Here is a 27,157-nt window from a genome sequence, read left to right on the forward strand (position 1 = left end):
TTGTATATGTAAAGAAATTATTTTATTTCTGTTGAATGATTTTAAAATCTCTTATTTTATTTTTGCTTAATTTCTAAAGTAATCTTCGACTTAGGGGCATTGATGTTTTCCTTCTTTTCTGTCAGACACTTTCTTCTAATATTTTGTTTGATATATGGCAAACCTACAAGAGTGAATGAATTTTGTTTGACATGAGGATGAGCTCCTTAATATATGGTGTGATGTGGGATCTCAGGAAAGGACAGGAAGTCTGTTCACAAATTCTGCCCAATTCTCATTAGAGATACTGGTGGCTGTTGAGCTTGATACTTTCATTTTACATATGAATTCGAGCCTTTAATCTTATATGACATTGCCAAATATCTTTTCCCATTCTGTAGGTTGCCTTTTAATTACACTGAGTGATTCCTTTGTTGTGAAAGTGCTCTTTCCTTGATGAAGTCGCCATACTTCATTTTCCTTTTCTTTCCCTTGCCTCTGGAGACATGTCTAGAAGTGGTTATAGCTGAGGTAGAAAAGGAGCTGCCTGTGTTTTCCTGATGGAAAAAAAAACCATTCTGATGGTTTCCCAACTGATTTAGATCCTTCATCAACTTTGACTCCATTGTTGTGAATGATGTAAAAAAAGTGTCCCATTTCATACTTCTGCATGTGGGTCTCCAATATTCCCATTGCCATTTGTTGAAGAGACATCTTTTTTCTATTGGATATGCTTTCCTGCTTTGTCAGGATTTATGACCACAGACTTCAGGTTCCATTTCTGGGATCTCAAACTTTTCTATTTATCTATACGTCTGTATTTGTGCCAGTGCCATAGGGTCCTGATTATCACAACGTTATAATTTACTTCAACAACCGGAATCAGGATGTCTACAGCCTTCCTTTAATTTTTCCGTGTTGCTTTGGCTATTTGAGCTCTTTGTGGTTCCCTAAAAATTTTCTGATTATTTTCTCTAGCTCTTTGAAAAATTCTGGTAATATTTTAATATGGATGGCTTTGAATGTGTTACTTGCTCTTGGTAGCATAGATATTTTATCAATATTCATTCTTCTAATCTATGAGAATAAATATGTTCTATCTACTTGTATATTCCTTACTGTAGTTCATAAGTTTTCTGGAATGTTTAGACCACACATCCATCGCTCTTGGTTAGGAATTTTCCTCATTACCTGATGATTTCTGGTGCAATTATAAATTGCATCCAGCCCTGGATTTTCTTTTCTCTGCAGAGCAGATTACTTTTATAGAAATCATAGGTCTCTTTTTCTTTTTTTTCTATAGTTTGACTGACCCTTCTGGGAGCCTACTCAGATTCTTTTGTTCCTTGCTGTTGAGTTTAATAAGTTCTTTATAGATCTTGGATACTAGCCCTTAATCTGTTACATCATTGGCAAATATCTGCTCCCATTCTGTAGGTTGTCTTTTCGTTTTGTTGACTGTTTCTTTTGATGTGCAGAAGCATTTTATCTTGATGGAGTCCCAATAATTCAATTTTGCTTTTGTTTCTCTTGCCTTCATAGATGCATATTGCAAGAAGTTGCTGCAGCCAAGTAAGAAAAGTGTGTGAAAAATAAAATTATATTCTATTTTTTAATTTATACAATAATTTTAATTAATTAATTGATTGATCAATGTATATTTTTTATTGGAGTTCGATTTGCCATCAATCTTCATCAATATCCTGCCTCATGTGATAGGATGTAGAATCCAGCAGCATGGGGATTGAATCTGTATAGGAGGAACAATTAGCCTTTTTGTGGGACCTCATGTCCATGTTCTAGAGGTATGTGCATGATGTTTACATCCTGTTAACAATCGTCCATGGATATTTTGATGTGCACAGTCAGATTTGAGAGACAAGTGTCCACATGTCTACCCATCCATCTTCACCAGCCCATGACTGATTACGGGGCCTGTGCCGTTGGAGTGGGGGGAAACATGGGGAGCAGCAGCCTGGCAATATGTTTTACCCTCATCTTCACTCTGCTAATGCACTGGATATGCTTCCATTTCAATCAGGTCCTGGAGAAGACCTGTAGCGCTCTGTCGTTCCCTTTGTGGATGGGTTTCGATGTGTCCCAAAGCTTTACAAGGAAACAAGGGGTTTGAGAGACATACTGGATTGTATGATTGTGATTTAATGTTCATTGTTTGAAATATTGCTTAAATTCTTTAATTTCTTCATTGACTCATTCCTTCTTCAAAAAGATGTCCTTTTATGTGCATTTATTTAATTGTTATATATTTTTTATTGAGGGTTGATTTCCAACATATAGCATAGCACTCCATGCTCATCTGGTCAAGTGTTCCCCTCAGTGCCTGTCACCCAGTCACCCCATGCCCCCATCCACTTCTCCTCACACTACCTCTTGTTCATTTCCCAGATTTAGAAGTCTCTCATGTTTTGTCACCCTCTGTAATTTTTTCCACTTATTTTCCATCATTTCCTCTACAATTCTTTGTACCATTTTTTATATTACCCGAAAGAATGAAACCATATAATGTTTGTCCTCCAATTGACCTACTTCACTCAGCATAATACCCTCCAGTTCCTCTCATGTTGAAGCAATTGGTGGGTATTCTTCCACTCTGGTGACTGAGGAATATTCCATTGTAAATATAGAATACATATTCTTTATCCATTCATCTTTTGATGGACACCAGGTCTCCTTCCACAGTTTGGCTATTGTGGACATTGCTGCTATAAGCATGGGGGTGCAGGTGTCCCAGGGTTTCACTGCATCTGATCTTGAGGTAAATCCCCAGCAGTGCAATTGCTGGGTTGTAGGACAGTTCTATTATTAACTCTTTGAGGAACTACCACACAGTTTTCCAAAGTGACTGTACCAACTCACATTCCCACCAATAATGCAAAGGGTTCCCTTTCTCCACATCACTTCAACATTTGTTGTTTCATGTCTTCTTAATTTTCCCCATTCTCACTGGTGTGAGGTGGTATCGCATCATTGTTTAGGGGCCTTCCATATTTTTACTGGGTTTGACTTCTTGTTTCATAGCATATTGGTCTGAAAATATGCATGGGTGAATTCAACCATTCTTTACCACTTGACACATGACTTGTGACCATGTATATGATCAATTCTGGAATATTTTCAACGTGCAATAAAGAAGAAAGTGTATTCTGCTTTGGGAAAAATGCTCTGATATATTTGTGAAGTACGTCTGATCCAGTATGTCTCTCAAACCCCTTGTTTCCTTGTTGAGCTTCTGCTTAGATGATTCTCACTGATGTCAGGGGACATTGAAGTCTCTGTTGTAAAGGTAATAGTAGCTATGAGTGTCATTAAATTTAGGGTTAATTGGTTTGTGCACTTGTCTTCTCTGAAGGTAGCAGAGTGAATATTTAGACAAGGTAGATCTTCTGTTGGATAAACCATTTTTATGATATAGTATCGCTCTTCATCCTTTATTATAATCTTTGTTTTAAATTCTAGTTCAGCTGATATAAGTGTTGCTACTCCTCCTTCCTCTTGTCCATTGACATGAATAGTGGCTGATTACTCCCTCACTTTCAATCTGGATGTGTGTTTTTATTGAAAAGGAGAGTCTGCTGGAACTCCTGGGTGGCTCAGCTGTTCAGCACCTGCCTTTGACCCAGGGAATGATCCTGAAGACACGGGATCAAGTCCCACATCCAACTACCTGCATGGAGCCTGCTCCTCTCTCTGCCTATGTCTTTGCCTCTGTCTTTCTGTGTCTCTCATGAATACATAGATTACATCTTTCAAAAAAAAGAAATAAACGAAGTCTCTGCTATGATTTTCTCAAATATATGTTCTGTCCTTCTCTCTCTTCCTTCCCAGCATGGGCCTCAAATATTTTAATTTAGTTTGAACTTATGGCACTAGTGATTGTTTTTTTGGCACTAGTGATTTTTCAAGCCTTTCATGGTCCATTATTTGTGTGTCTCTACTTTCCTCACCTTCTTTCCTTTCTATCACCTTGTCTTCTATGTCACCTATGCTTCCATCGACCTCATTTACCATGGCTGTTAGAGCATCTGGTTTAGACTATATCTCACTTTGATAATTTTTAATTTACAACTGAATTGGTTCATTTCTACACTAAGTTATAATGTAGTGTGTTTTAGCTTTCCTGAAATACAACTAGTAACTTTCAAATTAATATCCTGATTTTGAGCTCTGATTTTTTTTACTTTATCCCTCTCAATTAGATATATGGCAGAGAGTATTACCTCTGGATCTTTCCTTTGTTCTGAATAGCATATGCCCCAGGAATTGTATTACTGAGTATTTACCCCAAACATACAGATGCAATGATGCAAAGGGCAACTGAACCCCAGTGTTCATACCAGCAAAGTACACAGTAGCCAAACCTTGGAGGGAGGCATGACATCCGCAACAGAAGAATGGATAAATAGTATGTGGAATATATACAATGGGATATTACTCTGCCATCAGAAATATCAAATACCTACCATTTACAGTGACATTGATGGAACTGGAGGGTATTTCACTGGGTAAAATAAGTCAATCAGAAAACAATTATCATGTCATTTCTGTCTAATGTGGAATATATGTAACACTTCAAAATAACATTGGCTAAATTTGGGAAGACTGGGAATCATTAGAGAGGGATACAGAACACGAGAAAGCATTAACTATAGTAAACAGAATGAGGTATAATGCTGGGGTGGTTAGTGAAGGTATTGGGTCATTTTGTGATGCACATTAAAGAGGGCACATGATGTGATCAATACTGGGTGTTATAAGCACTGGATGGATTACTGAACATCACAAAAGACATATGTAGTATAAACTGGCTAATTCGATGTAACAAAAAACAAAATTATTTTATTTAACAATATTGTTGTATCAAAGAAGATGTAGTATATCTATTCAATGGAATATTACTCAGAGGGAGGGGCAAGATGGCGGAAGCATAGGTTCCCCAAATCATCTGTCCCCACCAAATTACCTAGATAACCTTCAAATCATCCTGAAAATCTACGAATTCGGCCTGAGATTTAAAGAGAGACCATCTGGAATGCTACAGTGAGAAGAGTTCACGCTTCTATCAAGGTAGGAAGACGTGGAAAAAAAATAAACAAAAGGCATCCAAGGGGGAGGGGTCCCACGAGGAGCCGGGCTAAGGCCAGGGTGAGTGCCCCCAGGACAGGAAAGCTCCATCCAGAGAAGCAGGAGCTTCACCAATCTTCCCTGGTGGAAAGGCGCCCACAGGTAGTTAGAGCAGGACCCCAGGAGGGCGGGGATGCCCTCAGGCTCCCTGGGACACTAACAGACACCTGTGCGCCCAGGAGAGTGCGCCATACCCCAGGGCCGAGCTCCCTAAAAGACTGAAGTGCACAAGGCTGCACCCAGAGCAGCTCGAAGGGGCTCGGGAGAGGGCTCTGCGCGGAGGGGGCTGCGAGGCTGGGAGCAGCTCGGAGGTGGCTCCGGCAGAGGAAGAGTTTCCATGAGGAGGGGGCTGCGTGGCTCCAGGAGCAGCTCAGAGGGCCTGGGGCGGTGGCTCTGCTGAGGCGGCTGTGTGGCCGGGAGCATGAATCCAACAGCGCAGGCCCGGGAGCACAGGGCGCCGGGACACACTCAGGATCTGACCTCCCCCCAGGACAGGCAGAGGATATGAGGGCCCAGGACAGGAAGGATGCTCCTGCCCTGAGCTGCACAGATCAGCGGCCCTGCCCTGGAGCTTAAGGGGGACTCTTAAAATTCCCCTTTAAGAAGAAGTCCACTGGAGCAATCCACAAACACAAGGACTGAATAGATATCATGATGACACTAAACTCATATCTTTCAATAGTAACTCTGAATGTGAATGGGCTTAATGACCCCTTCAAAAGGAGCAGAGTGTCAGACTGGAATAAAAGCAGAACCCATCTATTTGCTGTCTACAAGAGACTCATTTTACAGAAGGAAACCTACAGCCTGAAAACAAAAGGTTGGAGAACCATTTACCATTCAAATGGTCCTCAAAAGAAAGCAGGGGTAGCCATCCTTATATCAGATAAACTAAAATTTACCCCAAAGACTCTAGTGAGAGATGAAGAGGGACACTATGTCATAACTTAAAGGATATACCCAACAAGAGGACTTAACAATCCTCAATATATATGCCCCGAATGTGAGAGCTGACAAATATATCAATCAATTAATAACCAAAGTTAAGGCAAACTTAGATAATAATACACATATAATGGTGAATTCAATCTAGCACTTTCTACACTTGATAGGTCTTCTAATCAAAACATCTCCAAGAAAACGAGAGCTTTAAATGATACACTGGACCAGATGGATTTCACAGATATCTATAGAACTTTACATTCAAATTCAACTGAATACACATTCTTCTCAAGTCCACATGGAACTCTCTCCAGAATAGACCACATACTGGGTCACAAATCAGGTCTGAACTGATACCAAAAGATTGGGATCGTCCCCTGCATATGCTCCGACCATAATGCCTTGAAATTAGAGCTAAATCACAAAAAGAAGTTTTGAAGGACTTCAAATACGTGGAGGTTAAGGACAATTGTGCTAAAAGATGAAAGGGTCAACCAGGAAATTCAGGGAGAATTTAAAAGATTCATGGAAACTAATGAGAATGAAGATACAACCGTTCAAAATCTTTGGGATGCAGCAAAACCGTCCTAAAGGAGAAATACATCGCAATACAAGCATCCATCCAAAAACTGGAAAGAACTCAAATACAAAAGCTAACCTTACACCTAAAGGAGCTAAAGAAAAAACAGCAAATAGATCCTACACACAGTAGAAGAAGAGAGTTATTAAAGATTCGAGCACAATTCAATGAAATTGAGACCAGAACTGTGGAACAGATAAAAAAAAAAAAAAAAAAACAGCAGATGGTTCTTTGAAAAAATTAATAAGATAGATAAACCATTAGCCAGCCTTATTAAAAAGAAGAGAGAGAAGACTCAAATTAATAAAATCATGAATGAGAAAGGAGAGATTGCTACCAACACCAAGAAATACAAACGATTTTAAAAACATATTATGAACAGCTATACGCCAATAAATTAGGCAATCTAGAAGAAATGGATGCATTCCTGGAAAGCCACAAACTACCAAAACTGGAACAGGAAGAAATAGAAAACCTGAACAGGCCAATAACCAGGGAGGAAATTAAAGCAGTCATCAAAAACCTCCCAAGACACAAGAGTCCAGGGCCAGATGGCTTCCCTGGGGAATTCTATCAAACGTTTAAAGAAGAAACCATACCTATTCTAATAAAGATGTTTGGAAAGATAGAAAGAGATGGAGTACTTCCAAATTCGTTCTATGAGGCCAGCATCACCTTAATTCCAAAACCAGACAAAGACCCCAACAAAAAGGAGAATTACAGACCAATATCCCTGATGAACATGGATGCAAAAATTCTCAACAAGATACTAGCCAATAGGATCCAACAGTTTATTAAGAAAATTATTTACGACGACCAAGTAGGATTTATTCCCGGGACACAAGGTTGGTTCACACTTGTAAAACAATGAATGTGATTCATCATATCAGCAAGAGAAAAACCAAGAACCATATGATCCTCTCATTCGATGCAGAGAAAGCATTTGACAAAATACAGCATCCATTCCTGATCAAAACTCTCCAGAGTGTAGGGATAGAGGGAACATTCATCAACAACTTAAAAGCCATCAACAAAAAGTACACAGCAAATATCATTCTCAATGGGGGAGCACTGGGAGCCTTTCCCCTAAGATCAGGAACATGACAGGGATGTCCACTCTAACCAGTGCTATTCAACATAGTAATGGAAGTCCTAGCCTCAGCAATCAAACATCCCTGGCGCAGTGGTTTGGCACCTGCATTTGGCCCAGGGCGCCATCCTGGAGACCCTGGATCGAGTCCCACGTAGGCCTCTGAGTGCATGGAGCCTGCTTCTCTCTCTGCCTGTGTCTCTGCCTCTCTCTCTCTCTGTGTGACTATCATAAATAAATAAAAATAAAAAAAGAAATTGGCAAAGAAGAAGTCAGACTCTCCCTCTACGCCGAAGACATGATACTCTACAAAGAAAACCCAAAAGTCTCCACCCCAAGATTGCTAGACCTCATACAGCAATTTGGCAGTGTGGCAGAATATAAAACCAATGCCCAGAAGTCAGTCGCATTTCTATACATTAACAATGAGATTGAAGAAAGAGAAATTAAGGAGTCAATCCCATTTACAATTGCACCCAAAAGCATAAGATACCTAGGAATAAACCTAACCAAAGAGGTAAAGGATATATACCCTAAGAACTATAGAACACTTCTGAAAGAAATTGAGGAATACACAAAGAGATGGAAAAATATTCTATGCTCATGGATTGGAAAAATTAATATTGTGAAAATGTCAATGTTAAACAGGGAAATTTACACATTTAACGCAAACCCTATCAAAATACCATGGACTTTCTTCAGAGAGTTAGAACAAATTATTTGAATATTTGTGTGGAATCAGAAAATACCTCAAATATCCAGGGGAATTTTATAAAAAGAACCATAGCTGGGGGTATCACAATGGCAGATTTCAGGTTGTACTACAAAGCTGTGGTCATCAAGACAGTGTGGTACTGGCACAAAAACAGACACATAGATCAATGGAACAGAATAGAGAATCCAGAAGTGGACCCTCAAATTTATGGTCAATTAATATTCGATAAAGGAGGAAAGACTATCCATTGAAAGAAAGACAGCCTCTTCAATAAATAGTGCTGGGAAAATTGGACATCCACATGTGGAAGAATGAACACTCCCTTGCACCATACACAAAGATAAACTCAAAATGTATGAAAGATCTAAATGTGAGACAAGATTCCTTCAAAATCCTAGAGGAGAACACAGGCAACACCCTTTCTGAAATCGGCCACAGTAACTTCTTGCAAGATTCATCCATGAAGGCAAAAGAAACAAAAGGAAAAATGAACTATCAGGCCATCATGAAGAAAAGAAGCTTTTACACAGCAAAAGATACAGTCAACAAAACTAAAAGACAACCTACAGAATGGGAGAAGTTATTTGCAAATGACGTATCACATAAAGGACTAGTTTCCAAGATCTATAAAGAACTTCTTAAACTCAACACCAAAGAAACAAACAATCCAATCATGAAATGGGCAAAAGACATGAACAGAAATCTCACAGAGGAAGACATAGACATGGACAACATGCACATGAGAAAATGCTCTGCATCACTCGTCATCAGGGAAATACAAATCAAAACCACAATGAGATACCACCTCACACCAGTGACAATGGGGAAAATTAACAAGGCAGGAAACCACAAATGTTGGAGAGGATGAGCAGAAAGGGGAACCCTCTTAAAATGTTGGTGGCAATGTGAAATGGTGCTGCCACTCTGAAAAACTGTGTGGAGGTTCTTCAAAGAGTTAAAAATAGACCTGCGCTACAACTCAGGAATTGCACTGCTGGGGTTTACCCTTAAGATGCAGATGCAATGAAATGCCCGGACAACTGCACCCCGATGTTTCTAGCAGTAATGTCCACAATAGCCAAACTGTGGAAGGAGCCTCAGTGTCCATCGAAAGATGAATGGATAAAGAAGATATGGTTTATGTATACAATGGAATATGACTCAGCCATTAGAAATGACAAATACACACTATTTGCTTCAATGTGGATGGAACTGGAGGGTATTATGCTGAGTGAAGTAAGTCAATCGGAGAAGGAAAAACATTATATGTTCTCATTAATTTGGGGATTATAAATAACAGTGAAAGGGAATAGAAGGGAAGGGAGAAGAATGGGTGGGAAATATCATAAAGACCCCAACTCTGTGAAATATCATAAAGACCCCTAACTCTGTGAAACGAACTGGGGATGGTGGTGAGGGGAGGAGTGCGGGGGGTGGGGGTGAATGGGTGATGGGCACTGAGGGGGGCATTTGGTGGGATGAGCACTGGGTGTTATTCTGTATGTTGGCAAATTGAACACCAATACAAAATAAATTTATTATTAAAATAAATAAAAATAAAAAATGTTTGTTGTTTCTAATGGCTGAGTAGTAGTCCATTGTATACTTAGACCACCTTTTCTTTATTCATCATCTGTCGATGGACACCATGGCTCCTTCTACAGTTCAGCTTTGGTGGCCATTGCTGCTAGAAACATTCGGATGCTAGTGTCCCCACATTTAACTGCATCTGTTTTTTTGTAGTAAATCCCCAGCAGTGCAATTGCTGGGTTGTCGTGAAGCTCCAGGGGAAGTAGATAGATTTTTAGTATATAGAACTAGACATTACATTATAAAAAATTGATTTAGAAACAGGAATCCATGTTTGCTGTCAGGTGGTGTAGTTCAGGGGAATCACACTTGGTAAAATCATTGACCTCCGACCTATTCCCAATAGAGGAATAGGAGACTCAGATGAATGCCAGTGGACACTAGTCCATGCTTCGTGAGTATCCAGCAGCACCCCATATTGACAGGCCTTTTCCAAAGTGCAGGAAGTCACCAAACAATCATGGGATTATGGGTGTCTGGACAGGCTGAAAGTGAGGTGCGGGCTTGGGTGAGTTAGGAAAAGCAGCTGTGGTTTGAATTACAACCCACATGTTACCGCAGTGGAGTCATGATAGTTTTGGTTAATTCATATCTGAACCCAGTTAGGGATAAAATGGATCAATCAAACATATATAATCTCATTACCCCATATCCCAATGGTTATGAAATTTGAGATGTAATTTCTCTCTTTCTAGCAAAATTAGATGAAAATATCAAAAGCATAGGGATATTTTAGAAAGATTTAATATATATATTATGATATATTTTCTGTCAGTTCTTAAAAATTCCCATTTTCATTGCTGTATTTCAGGGGAAAAACACCATGTCTCTTTTCAGGTCTTAAGTTTTTTGAAGTGTAAAGGTCAATTGAGTTAGGCATATGCAGCACACGGCATCACCCTCAACCACCTCCAACAGATCCTCATTTCTTCCGTGACACCTGACATGGGGATCAGCCCTTCCATACTCAGAGTCTCAGGAATGTACATTAGTCCTGCTCCTCACAGAACATCATCTGCACCTTTCCAGGAGCTTCCTGGTTTTACTAATTTAAGTGAATAGACTTGAGTTATGGATAATATGTTAATGATTATCAGTTCTTATGTTTTTCCTTCCCTGATATAGAAAGCAATTAAACAGAAGACCAATAATTTAATTTTAAAATAAACAAAATGAGCAGTCAAAATCAATATATGAAAGTAGACACTCTAATCTCAAATCAAAGAAAATACTGTATAAAACCTTAAAATAGAAAGATTAATTATCTTTCATAGTATAACTCATTATATACTATTCAGATCAAGAAATTGCCCCTTGACAGTGTATTGACTCTTCAGTTTCACAGACCTAGTAATTAATAAATCCCTGAATAGTATAATATTTGGTTATTATAAGCATCTTCTTGAGTTACACTATGAATTTAAGGGACTTAAAAATGTTTAAGTTGTAATTAGTTTTACAGATTTTATTTAAATTACTGTTTTTAACATGTAGTGTAAGATCAGGGTATGGTGTACAATGGAATGAGTCAACTCTTCCATCAAATGTCTGATGACCATCACAACAGGTCCTGATTCCCTTCACCAGGAAGACTTCTGTCTGGACTCACACTAAAGTCCCCGCAATGTGTCACTCACACAATAATACAGGGCTCTCAGGCTGTTCATATGCAGATGACAGTGTGTTCTTGGCATTGTCTCTGGAGATGGTGAATCGCCCCTTCACAGCATCTGCATAGCTTTTGCTGCTACCACCAGTATTAACCCATGTGACCCACTGCAGCCCCTTCCCTGGAGCCTGGCTGAACCAGCTCATACACTAGCTCCTGAAGGTGAATCCAGAGGTCATGTAGGAGAGTCTAATTGATCCCCCAGGCTTCACCAGGTCTCCCCCAGACTCCACCAGCTTCACCTCACCTTGAGCACCTGCAGACACAAGATATCCTGGTCAGGAAACTGTCCCACATCATGTTTCTCTCACTCACCTCTACTCACATAGTCAAGGTATCCGTTGTCCAGGAATTATCTTCTAAAATAGCAACACGGAAAACCCACCTGAGCACAGCCTGCATGGTGAGTTTTCTGTGTTCTGTTCCGATCCCTGAAAGGGGTCACCTAAGGTTCCTGGGGCTGGGCCTTCTCTCCCAGCTAAGGGTTCAGGCTGGGCTGGTTTACTAGTAGAGGTAGGGCGCTATTAGCCTGTCCTCTGAGTACATATCAAATTTAGCAGTTAGCATCCTTATGATGCTAGTTGCTCAGAACACACGTGTGGATCATGGCAGAGTCTTGCAGACAGGATATGTGTCAGTAAATTGTGCTTTCTCCAACCTCATTTGCTGCCTGATTACTTATCATCAATTATCTTCCATTTTCCACATATACACTCAAGATAGGTTATGAACATAACAATTTACCACCATTTACAGGTATATAACTATTCACTGCAGAAGAGAGCTTGTGTGAGTGTCTGAGACCACACAGCAGTTTTAAGTGAGTCCCAGTGTCTTGGCTGTGCTCCCCACCATGGGACCTGGATCCTCCCTGAGCCACTTCCAGGAAGGAACTGGACATGAGATTTGTAGGTTTCTGGAATTTCTAGAAGTGCCAATTGAGTGATGTGTGGATACCAGGTCTCTTGGTCACGCAAAAATGGAGACAAGTAGAAACCTTGACAGAGACTCACAGAGCTGATGGAGATGTTGTGTGTTCAACCACCACAGGGGCATTTACACCTCTCTGTACATATGACTGGGAATTCTAAATAAAGTTACAAGAGTGGAATGATTATTAAAATAACTAATTCCATAAAATGTGACCAAAAAAGGATGTGTTGTACAGCCGTGTCCTCATCAATGGCATGGAGATCATTGTACTTGTACACTCACATAGATTGCCATGAAAATATCAGTTATATTTTTCCTGGAGCTTGTCCTTGGCAACTTGGTTACGGGCACTATGATTATGTATTCAGAAATTGAGGACTCTTCCATGTTTCCCCAGACTTAACAAACTGTTTACCATGTCCCTGCATCATGATGTTTGAAGAGAAACACACTTTATTATCTTATTTATTCATCGGAAAATGTACACTTGTGCTGTTTTCATATTTTGTCTTGAAAATAATGAATATATAAACAGAGGTGTTTGAGGTTCCTTGTAAACCAGATTTTCTTTATTTTTTTGTGTGAATTTTTAGGTCTTTGTTTACTGGTTCATGCTAAGGCTCTGTTTTTAACTTTCTGAGTAACCTCAATACTGTTTCCTGCAGTGGCTCTACCCCTGTCCACCCACATATCGTGACCAGAGAATTCTGCAAGGCCTCCGTTCTAGTGGAGGTGGTACCAGGTGTCATTTATCAAGCAGAGCAGACCACACCCAGTTAAAACTCATCACATCCTGGCCAAGGATCACACACTGCCCACTGCAGACAGGGAGAGTCTCTGTAGGTATGACCTGATGGAAAAAGATGCCAAAACAGAAGAGCCCAGTGCATGCAGCACACACTAGAGACACTCTCTGAGGTACCAGACTATCCACACTATATAACCTCTTCCTCAAAAAACTGTTCCTTTTGGAGGAGGAATCATAACTGGCTTTTCTAACACAGAGAAGAAGGTAGATGGTTAGAGAAACTGCCACGGTGGAGTGCTTCTGATTGCTATCAGTATTTGGTTTCCTCAGACTGATCCCCATAACCCTGCAGTTTGAGCAGAGGGCTCCTGTTACATGTCCATTTGCAGGAATTTCCATCACTGAATGGATCGTGTGCATCAGGAAGACTGCCAGCAGTCCACACCCTCAAACTGGCCGAAACATCCACTGAACAGTGATAGAGGGTGGTGTTAATAATAGTCCTGCTATTCGGTTCTATTGGAGCTCATCTGTTGTCCCCCATGAAGCTCCTGTGTCATTGGAGACAAGAATGAGATTGTGTGCATGGTCCACAGGTGGCAACTGTCACTTCCTGCAAATCATATAATGATTGTATCATACTCAATGGACTTTCTACATTAAAAGAGCTCTTGAGTGCATAGAAGTGCTGGATCAAGGGAAAGAGGGATATAAGATTATGATATTGTGTGATAAATGGCAGCGTGAGATTTCGAGTTTCCAGGTAACACAGAAGGTAGTTATCCCAAAATCTTTGTTTTTTTTTTAACTTTAAAAACAGGCATTTATTTTTTGCATCAAATACAGGTGTTCCAAATATCCAAAGGATGGAATAAGGTGGGTCGGCCTACAGTCTAAGGCTAAAATGATTGACCCTAAAATGATTTAATTCATGTCCAGTAAAAGAAACATTATCACCACAAAAGGCTAAATAAAAATAACACCATCTTAGAGAAGTTAAAGTATTTTTCTTTTTTCATTTTTAAATGAAAAGTATCTAAAGATATGAAAATCTTTAAAGATGACTGGCATAAATGGCCAAGATTTTTGTTAAATGCAGTATAAAACAAGGAGAGATAATCTGTGTTGTCTGCATGATATGTGCAAGGATGAAGGAGTATTTTAACCATTTTTTCTTTATTTAAATTCAACTTGCCAGCATACAGTATACCATAGTATACCACCCTGTATTTGTCACAAATGTGGTAACTGGGTGATGGGTGTTGAGGAGGACATCTGATGTGGTGAGAGCTTAGTGTTATGCTGTATGTTGGTTAAATGAATTTACATATCACATCATCTTTCAAACAAGAAAGTACTGAGGATTTTGAAAAACACCCATTTTGGAGGTCGCTAAGAAAACTGAGTTCTGGGGCACCTGAGTGGCTCCATGTTTGAGCTTCAACCTTCAGCCCAGGTCAGGATTATGGAGTCCTGGATGTGAGTCCTACCTCAGGCTCCCTGAGAGAAAGCCTGCTTCTCCCTCAGCCTGTGTCTCAGCCTCTCTCCGGGTCTCTCATGAATAAATAAATAAAATATTTAAAAGAGATAAAGCAGAGTTCAGGGAATAATATATCCCCCAAACTACAAAGAGGCATGTGTATCCACTGACATACCTGTGCTCTACATGATTTGTGGAGAAGTCTTGGATTTCCCTAGAAGTGGAGATGGTTTCCAGGTGAGATGACCATTGGATCCCTGGACTTATAAAGTATATTTCCATCCAGAATCATAGGGAGCATCTGCCAACTCATTGAATCCATGAATACAAGAATATCCATGGAAGGCAGAAGTCATCTAATTTATTTGTCTCAATGTCTGTGCTGTTCATCTCATGTTATCATCTCTACTGTTAGACTGAGCAACACAAATGACCTTCCCTGGTTCTCATTACAACAGATCGGAATGATTTACACCAACATCGACTCTGTGGCTCCAGGATGCAGCAGACAGATCATGGTTCTTGTCAAGCTCTGTTTTCCTAGGATCTAATTATATATATTTTATCCAGATGAGATCAGAGATCATAATTAAAAAGAGTTCTACTTTCTGTACAACCTTGCTGACATTTAGTATTGTCATAGTTTAATTTATTCAATTCAGTAATTTAGTCAATAGGTGGAGATGTGTTGTATTGTGAGGATCATTATATTTACATTTATCATTTACCTCTTTCCAGGGAATAGAACATTAATCTGTTACATGTTTCTTAAAGAACTCCTGAGAATGGTGCCACCATCAAGGACGTGGAGGATGTAGGGTTGGTGATGCTCCCCACATGACTACTCACCATTCCTATTTGGGCTGCATAAAATCTGAAGTGCTCTAGAAGTCCCCTATGGGCATTTCAGATTGATGGTCTTCAAATTTTGCGGGAAAACCCCTGCCAAACTCTGCTGATCATGGTTCATCTATAGAGAAAGCTGTAAGGCTGTTTCTGGATCTTAGAATTTACAGTTCAGAAGCCTATGTCCCTAGGTTAGGATGGAAACTGAGCTTTCCATCTTGAATTGAGTGGTATTTGAGCACCTAATCCCAAGATTGGGGCACGCACCGTGCCTCTCCATCACCAAATGGAAGAAGTGTTGGGTTCTGGAGCAATCCTGAGGACACAGCATGTCCCATTAAGGAGCTTCCAATCCTCATGGAACCCAGTCCTGCTCCACTGCATTCAGTCTCACACCCTGCACTTATGAACTCATGGAAAGAGTAAGAAATTATTTGAAAGGGGAAAGAAAAGCGGAGCCTCCTCCACAGATGGTTCTGCAGATATTCAGGCACCACTTAAGAGTGGAACTCAGTAGACTAAAATTGTCTTCACATCCCTGATGCAGCTGGCTTTGGAGAGGAGTGGATTTTCCTTTCAAGATGGGATTAGAGCGCTAAGTAGGTACCAATAGCTTGTAAGGAGGAGACCAAGCAGAGACCCTTCAGGATGAAGGTGTTGGTCTCCCTCTCAAGTAATGGGCTGTGACAAGCTGAAGAGTTGCTGAAATCAAAGAGTGTATGTAGTTGGTAGATGAAGAAGGAAGGTCAATTAACAATTTGTATTCTCACTTGGTTACTAAAATGAGGATTTTGGTGTCATGCATATTGCCTCCTTGTATTATTTCAGATCTTCTTTGCTAACAAACACAAGGGGAGAGGAGTTACGATGTCAGACCTGCAGGGGATCCTGGGCTTGTGTCATCCCTCTACACAGCTGGATATTTATCAAATAATTCTGAGCTAACAAGAAATCATTTGGAGGATGAGAGAATCAAAAATGCTAGTCTTAAAAAAATGCTAGTCTGCAAGTAGAAAATCGACACGTTTTGGAATGTAGGCGGTGTGGAGTGTTGTGTTGGGGAGATTTAGCTGTGGGGCTGGGACAGGGAAGGAAACTACTTCCTGAAGCTTCTACAATTAGGATAAGCAGAAAAGACGAAAATTGTTTAGACTTCATTTCGTTATATGAGTTCATCACAGAAATCCACCCACTTGAGGATATGGCTGGTTAAAGGTGATTAGATTACATAGCAGGCTGGAATCTAAAACAATGTTTTAAAAGATACAACTGGGTTTGTGCAAACATTGAAGACACTCAAGAATCACTTATTTTAGAGATAAAAGAAAAAAGCCATTGTCAGCCCAAAATTAAAACTGATATTACAGAAATGCTGTCCCAAATACGTGAAAATAGAGGACGGATGAAACAACAGCATATTGGGGAAATAGAAGATAATATTGTAGAAAATCATGAAAGAACACTATAAGGAAACAAAGTAATTGTCCCCAAAGGTAGACAGGGAACTCAGTGGCTTAGGAAACAATAACAATCCTTTGATAAGAGGTCCATAAAATGAAGACCGAGAAATGGTGGCAGGTTTATTCAATGAAAGAACTCCTGAAAAGCCCCCTAATTGGAAGGACAGAGACCTCAACATCCAGGAAGCACAGATACTCTTATGAAATTCAACAAATTCAACCTTCTCCAAGGCATTTCATTTTCAAACTCAAAATATGCAGGCAAAGAAGGAATTATGAAAGCAGGAAGGGAACTGCTGTCCTGACCTCCCAGACATCAAACAGCATCTGGACAGTGATGCTCAGACTCAGAGGGAGCAGCAGGCACCATGTAGGGAGCCTGATATCAGACTTGTTCCCAGGTCTGCAGGATCATGCCCTGGACACAAAGGCAGTGCTACAACATTGAGCCACCTGGGCTGCCTTGATTTATTTTTTGTTTCAACATTCTTTTGCTCACTCAGAATCTTTTCTGTTTATTTACAAATTTTAGGCTTGTTCCGTTCCCTAGAAAAATGTTGGTGGTGTTTGATAGGGTTCATACTGGATGCATAGATTGCTGTTGGTTGCATAGACATTTTATGAATATTTAATTTTCCAATCCATAAGAATAAACTGTTTTCCATATATTTCTGTCTTTTTTAATGTCTTTCATACGTATTTTAGAATTTTTAGACTAGGTCCTTTCCTCTTTGGTTAGGACTACTCCTCATTATCTGAAGTTTCTTTTGTTTTTCAAATTTTATTTCTTAGTTATTTTTCATTGGAGTGTGCTTTGCCAACATATAGTATAACACCCAGTGCTCATCCCGTCAAGTGACACCTGATTGCCCATCACCCAGTCATCCCTAAACCCGCTGAGCTCCCTTACCACTACCCCTTCCCAGAGTTCCTTCCCAGAGTTCCTTTCCCAGAGTTAGGAGTCTCTTATGTTCTGTCGACCTCTCTGGTATTTCCCACTCATTTTATCTCCTTTCCCCTTTACTCCCTTTCACTACTTTTTATATTTCCTGAATGAATGAGACCATATGTTTGTTCTTCTGTGACTGACTTACTTCACTCAGCATAACACCCTCCAGTTCCAATCACATCGAAGCAAATGGTGGGTGTTCTTCATTTCTAATGGCTGAGTAATATTCCATTGTATATATAGACCACATCATCTTTATCCATTATTCTTTCGATGGACACTGAGGCTCCTTCCACAGTTTTGCTACTCTGGACATTGCTGCTATAAACATTGAGGTGTAGGTGTCATGGTCTTTCACTGCATCTGTATCTTTGTAGTAAATCCCAGTAGTGCAATTGCTGGGTCACAGGAAAGCTCCAGGGGAAGTTGAGAGATTCATAGTATATAGAACTAGACATTAAATTAAAAATATTAAATTAGAAGAAGGAATCCACTTTTTGTGTCACATGGTGAAAGTCAGGGGAACAGCACAGGGTAAACATGAATCATCGAACTCTGACCAATTCCCTGTCAAGGAACAGTAGCTTCAGATGAATGCCAGTAGACACTTGTTCCTACTCTCTGAGTATCCAGCAGCACCCCGTACTAACAGGCCTTTCCCATTAGTGCAGAAAGTCCACAAACAGGGATGTCATGGGATGATGGTGTCTGTAGAGGCTGAAAGTGAGGTGCGGTCATGGTTGAATTAGGAACGGCAGCTGTAGTTTCAATTTCAACCCCCATATTACCACAATGGAGTCATGACGGTTTTGGTTAATTAATATCTGCTTCCAGTTGGGGATAAAATGTATAAATCAGACATATTCAATCTCATTACCCCATATCCCAATGTTTATAAACTTTTGAGGTATAATTTCTCTCTTTCTAGCAACATTAGATGAAAATATCAAAGTCATAGACATGTTAAAAAAGATTTAAAAATATATATTATGGAGGATTTTCGTTAGTTCTTAAAAATGCCCATCTTTCTGTTGACGTCATGAGCACTGGGGATATGCTTTATGTTGGCAAATTGACTCAAATAGAAAATATATAAAAATATATTTTAAAAATAGTGTTAAGGAAAACCCAGCTGAGCACAGACTCCATGGTGAGTTGTGTTTTGTCCTGATAACTGACATTGTTCCTGGGGCTGAGGTTCCTCTCCCAGATGCAGGGTCATGTCTGGGCTATTTTATTCAATAGAAGGTGGCCTCTAGATACATGTCCTCTCAGTATATAGTCAGCTTGGGATCATTTTTCTGAAGCTACTGTATTAGGGATCACATGCTTTTGCTAAATTTAGAATTTAGCTGAATTTCAGAGGGTTTCATGTAATGCAGTTCTATTTGTAAGTCTCTAAAAACTCAGTCAAGGTGTTCCACTGCAGTTAACTCTGATCTTCTGTAATCGCTTTGATGAGCTTACCTGACACAGAATGAGCTCATTCAGACAGGGTTTTGGATATAATAACCTGGTGTCAGAATGAACATTTTCCATTGTATAGCCTATATTTCTATTTTCCTTATACTTCCTAAACTAACAGTGTAGTGCTGCATTTACACTGTAAGTTTTTCATGAATTCCTTTTACATTCAAATACTATATTCCATCTAGGAGAAGAAAAATATCTACCATGATCCTCTTCTACAGATTTATCAAGTATTTTTCATAACAAATGCAGCAGGAAGTTTCAGTTTGAATTCAATTTCAATTTGTGCATCTGATCAACCAATTTTGGTTTTCTTAGATCAGTCCCCCTGACCCTGTGGGCTGCATACAGGACTTCTGATTTGTCTAAAAATTTAGCCCATTCCATATTTGTTTTTATAATATATAATTTATTTATTCAAGAGAGACACACAGAGAGAGAGTGAGAGAGAGAGTGATGCAGAGACACAGGCAGTAGGAAAACAGGCTCCATGCAGGGAGCCTGCTGTAGGACTCTATACCTGATCTCCAGGATCAGGCCCTGGGCTGAAGGTGGCACTAAACTGCTGAGCACCCAGGTACCCCCTCTTTCCATCTTTCAATGGATCATATGCATCAGGAAGACTGCAAGCAGAGCCCACCACCCAAATGGCACCTGTGTCACCTGCACAGAGACATGGAGTCCTGCCAATAATATTCCTGCAATTCTGGTCCTTTGGGAGCATCTGTGCCCTCCTTGAATCCCCAGTCTCACTCCAAGACCGTGCATTGCTCCTTATGTCACCTGTTGGATGACCTTATGTTCATGGACCACATATGTCTATAATTACTTCCTGAAACATAATATAGTATTAGTACAATACTCAGTAGGTTTGTACAAACAAAAATGAGTCCTTAGGATCCAGAATCAGAGTAGGGGTGAAAATAAGTTTACGATACTCTGAAACAAAACACCAGGGTCCAAAGTTCATCCTCCAACATATAAATCAGAAAAAATTAACCACACCACCTTTAGTATAAGAAAATATGGGAGAGAGAAGTGAACATGTAAGAATATTAGGGGGACTCAGGGATTGTCATATCCCTGGAACAGCTGGATAGTTATTGAATCATTTCGTACACCCATGAAATCAATCAGAGTTGAAAAAACAACAGAAAGACTCCTAAAAGAATACTGAGCAGGTTTTGGAGTGTTGGAGCTGTCTGCTGTTGACATTGGGGAGATACAACCATGGGGATGACAGCAGGAGGGAGGTTGCTTGCAGAAGCTACAGTCAAGGACTTTAAGGACAAGAGAGGAATGTATGAACTTATAGAATTCTACTCCTGCAGGGGACGGACCTAGCATGATGGTGCTCAAATGGAAAAATAGGGAAATTTCTGGATCTAAGGACCCCCTGAGTGCCAAGAAGAAAAAGTGGCACAATGTGATGCATGGTTAAGAAGGACTGGAACCTATAGACGTGTGAACATTGGGTCTGAGTGCAGGCGTTGTGCTTTGTTTCCATAAACTGAACGCTGTGTGGTCCAGTGACATCTATTCTGAAACCAGCAGGCAGAAACTAGACCCTCTCTCATGACAAGCCCTCAGAGGATGAGCCCAGGTCCACACTATAGAGCCTTTCATACTGTCATTTAGAGATCCATTCATGTGTCTGAGATACACCAGCCCAGACACAGGTATGGTGAACACATGATTCAGATGTCAACAGAGGACAGAAAGGGCTTGATGGCTCTCCTATGAGGGCTCCCTGAAGACTCCGGGGTGCAAACATTCAATCCCAGGCTAGACGTAGGAGGCCATGTTCATAACTGCTCTACAATGCAGTCAGGAAGAGTCACAAAACCCCAATACAGGCCTCAACAAGGTGGGGTGTGAGCATCTATAGAGGAAACAACACCAACAGCAAATGATAACAATCCATTTCCAATTGCACTGTGCATTTAGACATCCATGTAAGCCCAGCTCAGGTCCAGAGCTGCACACTGCAAGAGGATCTGTGTGCTCTATCCCTTGCTCTATCATCTCACATCTATTTTCTGAGTGTTCATGTCTGGAGATAGCTGCTCTTTGTATAAATGATGAAATCATCACAGCCAACCAATGCCCTGCTTCTGAGCATTCAGAGCTGCTCCCCTGCCTTGCTGACCATGAGTGGACTTACCTTCCCTGAAATAGCTTCACTGTTATATATGTTCACATGTAGACTCTGGAATAGGATGGTAGAGCTGTTAGATATTGACATAACCAGGTCATGTTACCTGGTTGTTGCAAATTCCATGACAAAAATGATTGCATTTAAATAAAATGATAAAGGCCAAATAAGTCGTGTAGGACCCTTGAGGGGTTCCATTGAGGAAATCCTAAATGGAAACTGATCTCATGGCCAAAGGGAGAGTCACAGATGCAGGTGGGTTGAAATGAGGACACGGGGCACCAAATGTTCATCCAGTGACAAGGGATACACCTAAAGGCCATCAGTACAACACAACCCTGTAAGGTGATGGTGAGACACAAATCCCACTGGGTCGTCACATCCTCATCTTCTGGAAACGTTATAACAGAACATCCTTAAACTGAATTTCCAAAGTGTCTGAGTATCTCTAACTCTCTTGTATCATTGTTCTCCTGTTCAGTGTGTCCACTGTGACTTTTTGACAGATACCTATGGTTTACAAAAGATTAGTCCTAGTTCCAGGTGAGAAATGCACCCTTCACTGGATGAGGGTGGTTACATGATACTTCTCACAACAAATACAGCAGGGCCATGACAGTGCATCCATGTGTCCCTAATTTCCCTCTGTGTGCCATAAAAATCTTAGGATTATATGTTCATACTCTGTGAAATATGTCCGGGATTTTTCACAAGGATTGCTTTGCATATGAAGAAGGTTCTGGGCAACATAGAGATTTTCACAGGATTTATTTTGTTTTTTAAGATTTTATTTATTCATTAATGATAGAGAGAGAGAGGGAGGCAGAGACACAGTCTTAGGGAGAAGCAGGACCATGCCAGGGAGCCAGACGTGGGACACAATCCCGGGACTCCAGGATCACACCCTGGGTCAAAGGGAGGCACTAAACCGCTGAGCCACCCAGGGATCCCCAATATTTTTGTTTTTGTTTTAAAGATTTATTTATTTATTCAGGAGAGTCACAGAGGCAGAGGGAGAAACAGGCTCCCTTCCAAAAGCCTGATGCAGGACACCATCCCAGGACCCCAGGATCACAACCCCAGCCAATTGCAGACACTCAACCTCTGAGCAACACAGGTGCCCTGACAATATTCATTGTTCTAATCTGTAAGTACAGAATGTTTTCTATCTCTTTGTGTCTTCTTCAATTTCTTTCCTTAGTTGCCAAACAGGTAGAATCATTTTGAAAAAAAAAAAAAACAACAGAAACAAAACTACAGCTGCAGGGCATAACAATGTTTGCAGAGAAGCTCTACTATAAAGCCTTTATCATCAAGATAGCGTGGTACTGGCAAAAACAACATATAGATCAATTGAACAGAGCAGAGAGCACAGAAAGGGACCCTCAGCCTATGGGCAACTACTCCTCAAAAAGCAAGAAAAAAAATATCTAATGAAAGAAAGACACATCAACAAATGGATCTGAAAAAAATTGGACAGCCACCTGCATAAGAGTGAAAGTGGACCATTCTGCTACACAAAGCAAAAGGATAATCTTAAAATAATGAAATACTGAAATCTGAGACAGGAATTCATCCAAATCCTAGAGGTGAATTCAGGTAGCAACTTTTTGTCCTCAGTTTCAGTGACTCCTAGCAAGGCTCCTCTCAAAAGGCATAGGAAACAAAGGGAAAAATAAACTGTTAGGACTTCATCAAGATAGAATCTGTACAACAGTACAACAGGCGACAAAACAAAAGGCAGCCTACAGAATAGGACAAGATATTACATTAACAAATTCAGCAGCCAACATAGCAATCAATTCCAGTCAAGAAATGGGGAGAATACATGAAAAGGCTTTTCTCCAAAGAAGACCGACAAATGGCCAACAGGCAGAGGACAAAAATGATCCACCTGACTTGTCATCAGGGAAATACAAATGAAAACCACACTAAGATCCCACTTATACAACTCAGAATGGATAAAGTAAAAAGGCCAGAAACAACAAATATAAGGGAGGAATATTGAGAAAGTGGAAGCCTCTTTTATTCCTGGTGGGAATTATGCTTGTTGAGTCGGTATGGAGAACAGAATGGAATGTCCTGAAAACGTGAGAATAGAGCCACCCTAGGAGCCAGCCACTTGCACTACAGGCTACTTACCCCAAAGACACAGATTTAATGAAATGAAGGGACACTTGCATCTCAATGTTCACAGCAGCACAGTCCACAACAGCCAAACAGTGGAAGGAGCCTCAGTGTCTATTGACAGATGACTGGATAAAGAAGCTGTGGTCTATGTATACAGTGGGATGTTTCTCGGCCATTAGAAATGATGAATACCCACCAATCATTTTGACTTGAATGGAACTGGAGGATATTATGCTGAGTGAAATAAGTCCATTGGAGAAGGAAAAACATTATATGGTCTCATTCTTGGGGAATATAAAAACAGTGAAAGGGATCATAGGAGAATGGAAAGAAAATGAGTGGAAATATCAGAGGGGGTGACAGAAGTTGAGAGACTCCTAACTCTGGGAAAAGAACAAGGGGTAGTGGATGGGGAGGTGGGCGGGGTAATGGGGGTGACTGGGTGACAGGCACTGAGGGGGGCACTTGATTGGATGAGCACTGGGTGATTATGCTGTATGTTGGCAAATCGCACTCCAATAAACAATATACAAAAAAGAAGATGTGCTTTATATATACAATGGGATATTACATAGCCGTCAGACATAATGAATAACATGAAATAATGTTTCCGTCAACATGGATGGAACTGGAGTCATTATATTGAGAGAAATAAATCAAGCATAGAAAGGCAATGATATGGTCTCATTGATTTTGAAAGAGACCATAAGGGAAGGAGTGAAACTTAGTGGGGTAAGACTAGAGAGGAAGACAAATCATGAGACACACTGAACTCTGGGGAAAAATGAGGGTCACTAGAAGGGAGGAGGTGGGGAATGGGGTAACTGGGTGATGGGAGTTTAAGAAGTTTACATGATATGATGAACACTGACGGTAGAGTGAATGTTGGTAAATTCAATTTAAATAAAGAAAAAATTACTTAAGCCCATATTCCCTGTTGGAACATCATACATGAGCTGGACAGATCAAACAACAGACACTCATTCTCACAGATCTGGTGTCTGGGTCGTCTGAGGTCCAGGTGTAGGGAGCTGTGGTGTCTGGAGAGCGCCCACATCCTACCCCAGTCCTTTCCCAGTCACCTCACATGGAGCCAGGGTGCTGGGAGCTTTCCCAATCCTGGTGTATAAGTGCCTGATCCCATCATGAGGCTGCATCTCCTAACCTAAGTGGTCCTTAAGGCTCCACCTCCTCCCCCCATCACATGGACATTAGGTTTCACCACAGGGATGGTAAAGGTCACAACCAGTTAGCTGACATAAGCACCTGAAGGATCCATGAGTATTTCCATGCAGGTCGAAGGTCCTTCAATCCAGCTCCTCACCCTGAGGATCCTCATGGTCCAGTAGAAGCTTCTGGTCGCTGAGCACACCAAGTACACATGACCTTCAGAACCAGATGGTTCCTTGGGAAGAGGACAGCTTCCATCTGAGACCTGGGTAGGATCTTGGCCTATTTGTATTATTATTTAAAGTTTCGTGCTGCTTCCATATATTATTCATCTCCTTTCCATATGATTTAGACACTTGTCTACTGAGAATGACCATGTTTCTCTTTTGTCCTTCCAGTTTTACCCTGGTTTGGTGAATTCTTCACACCATATCCAGTCTTTATTTACTGGTAGCTCCCTGAAATTCCTTTCACATTCTTCTCCTCCACCCAAAGGAAAAGAAATCAAACAGTAACCCAGGAGTTCCCTCTTTTGATGCAGTTGGGACACTAACTCCACACAAGCCCTTCCTGGAGAAGGACGCCATCCCCACCACTGGCCCACAATACACACCCAGAGCCAGTGTCATTCCCTGGCACAATACAGGCATTTGTGACATGATGAGAGGCCGGCCTGGCTTTCATCAGAACTGAAGGTGAAGGTGATGAAAGGTTATACTCTCGTTATTGTGTGTGTGTGTGTGTGTGTGTGTGTGTGTGTGTTTGTGAATGACCTCTGAGTCCACTTCCCTACCATGTCATGCTGGGAATATCTCTCAATCCCAGGCTGTTATTAACATTTTTGTATTATGTTTCTTTTCTCTTGTGTTGATTGGGGATTCCTCTATACCAAGATATGCAAGACAGCATGTTCGCTTGGGGTCCTGTGATCCACAGTGAGTGCCACTAGGTCTCATTAAAAGCTTCAGATTATGTGAATGGAGGTATTTGTAATTGATTAATATTTCGGGTCAGGAAAAGTTAAGTACAAGTAAGTGCAAGTGCTATAGTTTGAATTCTAAGTCTCTTAGAAAGAGACTGAATAGGTAAACACATAATCAAGTGTTGAGAGGGGCTCCCTGGGGGAAACTGCTCCTTGGAGAGGAAGCCCAGACCCTGACAGGAAACCTGCCCAGAACCACCCTCTGCACCTGCTTCTGGGACTTCAAGTGACAACTAGTCAGGAGTGTGCACATCCTAGTGGTCCCGATCCCCTTCTACAGGGAGGTTTGTGTCTGAGCTCATGCTGTGGTCCCCTCACGGTGTGTGCACAGTAATACACAGCCGTGTCCTCAGCTCTCAGGCTGTTCATCTGCAGATACAGTGTGTTCTTGGCATTGTCTCTGAAGATGGTGAATTGGCCCTTCACAGCATCTGCATGGTATGTGGTACTTCCATATTTGTTAATTACTGAGACCCACTGAAGCCCTTTCCCTGGAGCCTGGTGGACCCAGCTTATCCAGTAACTACTGAAAGTGAATCCAGAGGCTACACAGGAGAGTCTCAGGGGCAACCCAGGCTTCACCAGGTCTCCCCCAGACTCCACCAGCTGCACCTCACCCTGGACACCTGCAGACACAAGACATCGTGGTCAGGAAAATGTCCCCCATCCCCTGTTTCTCTCACTCACTTCCACTCACAGATTCAAGGTCTCTTGTTCTCCATGAATCACCTTTTAAAATAGCAACATGGAAAACCCAATGGAGCACAGACTCCATGGTGAGTTGTGTGTGTTCTGTCCTGATCCCTGAATGGGGTCCCCTGGGGATGCTGGGATCTGGGCTCCTCTCCCAGCTGCAGGTTCAGGAATGGGCTAGTTTAATAGGTGGAGGGAAGGCCCTATTTGCATGTCCTCTGAGTATATAGTTAGCTCCAGACTTAGATTAGATTCTTTACAAGTTTCATAAACATGATTGCATTACTTTTGAGGTCAAATTTCTGTAATATCATGTAACGATATGAAGTGTCCTAACATGTGGACAGAATTAGCTTTGTATCTCTCAATGTCTTATTAAAACCCATTCATCAATTTAGGTAATTTTTAGTATATAGCATGTAACCACCTATGGA

General features: G+C 40.9%; 1 gene segment (V, D, J or C); it reads right to left on the minus strand.

The window, feature by feature from the left end:
• Nucleotides 1-1,664: 1,664 nt before the first annotated feature.
• On the minus strand, nt 1,665-26,864 carry LOC118355608 (immunoglobulin heavy variable 3-74-like). The segment is given in 3 exon segments: nt 1,665-1,778; nt 26,349-26,656; nt 26,760-26,864. Coding segments are annotated over 3 exon segments (468 nt in total).
• Between the last annotated feature and the right edge of the window lie 293 nt (nt 26,865-27,157).

This window comes from Canis lupus, chromosome 8 (genome assembly GCF_003254725.2).
Source record: "Canis lupus dingo isolate Sandy chromosome 8, ASM325472v2, whole genome shotgun sequence".
NCBI classification, from domain to species: Eukaryota; Metazoa; Chordata; class Mammalia; order Carnivora; family Canidae; genus Canis; species Canis lupus.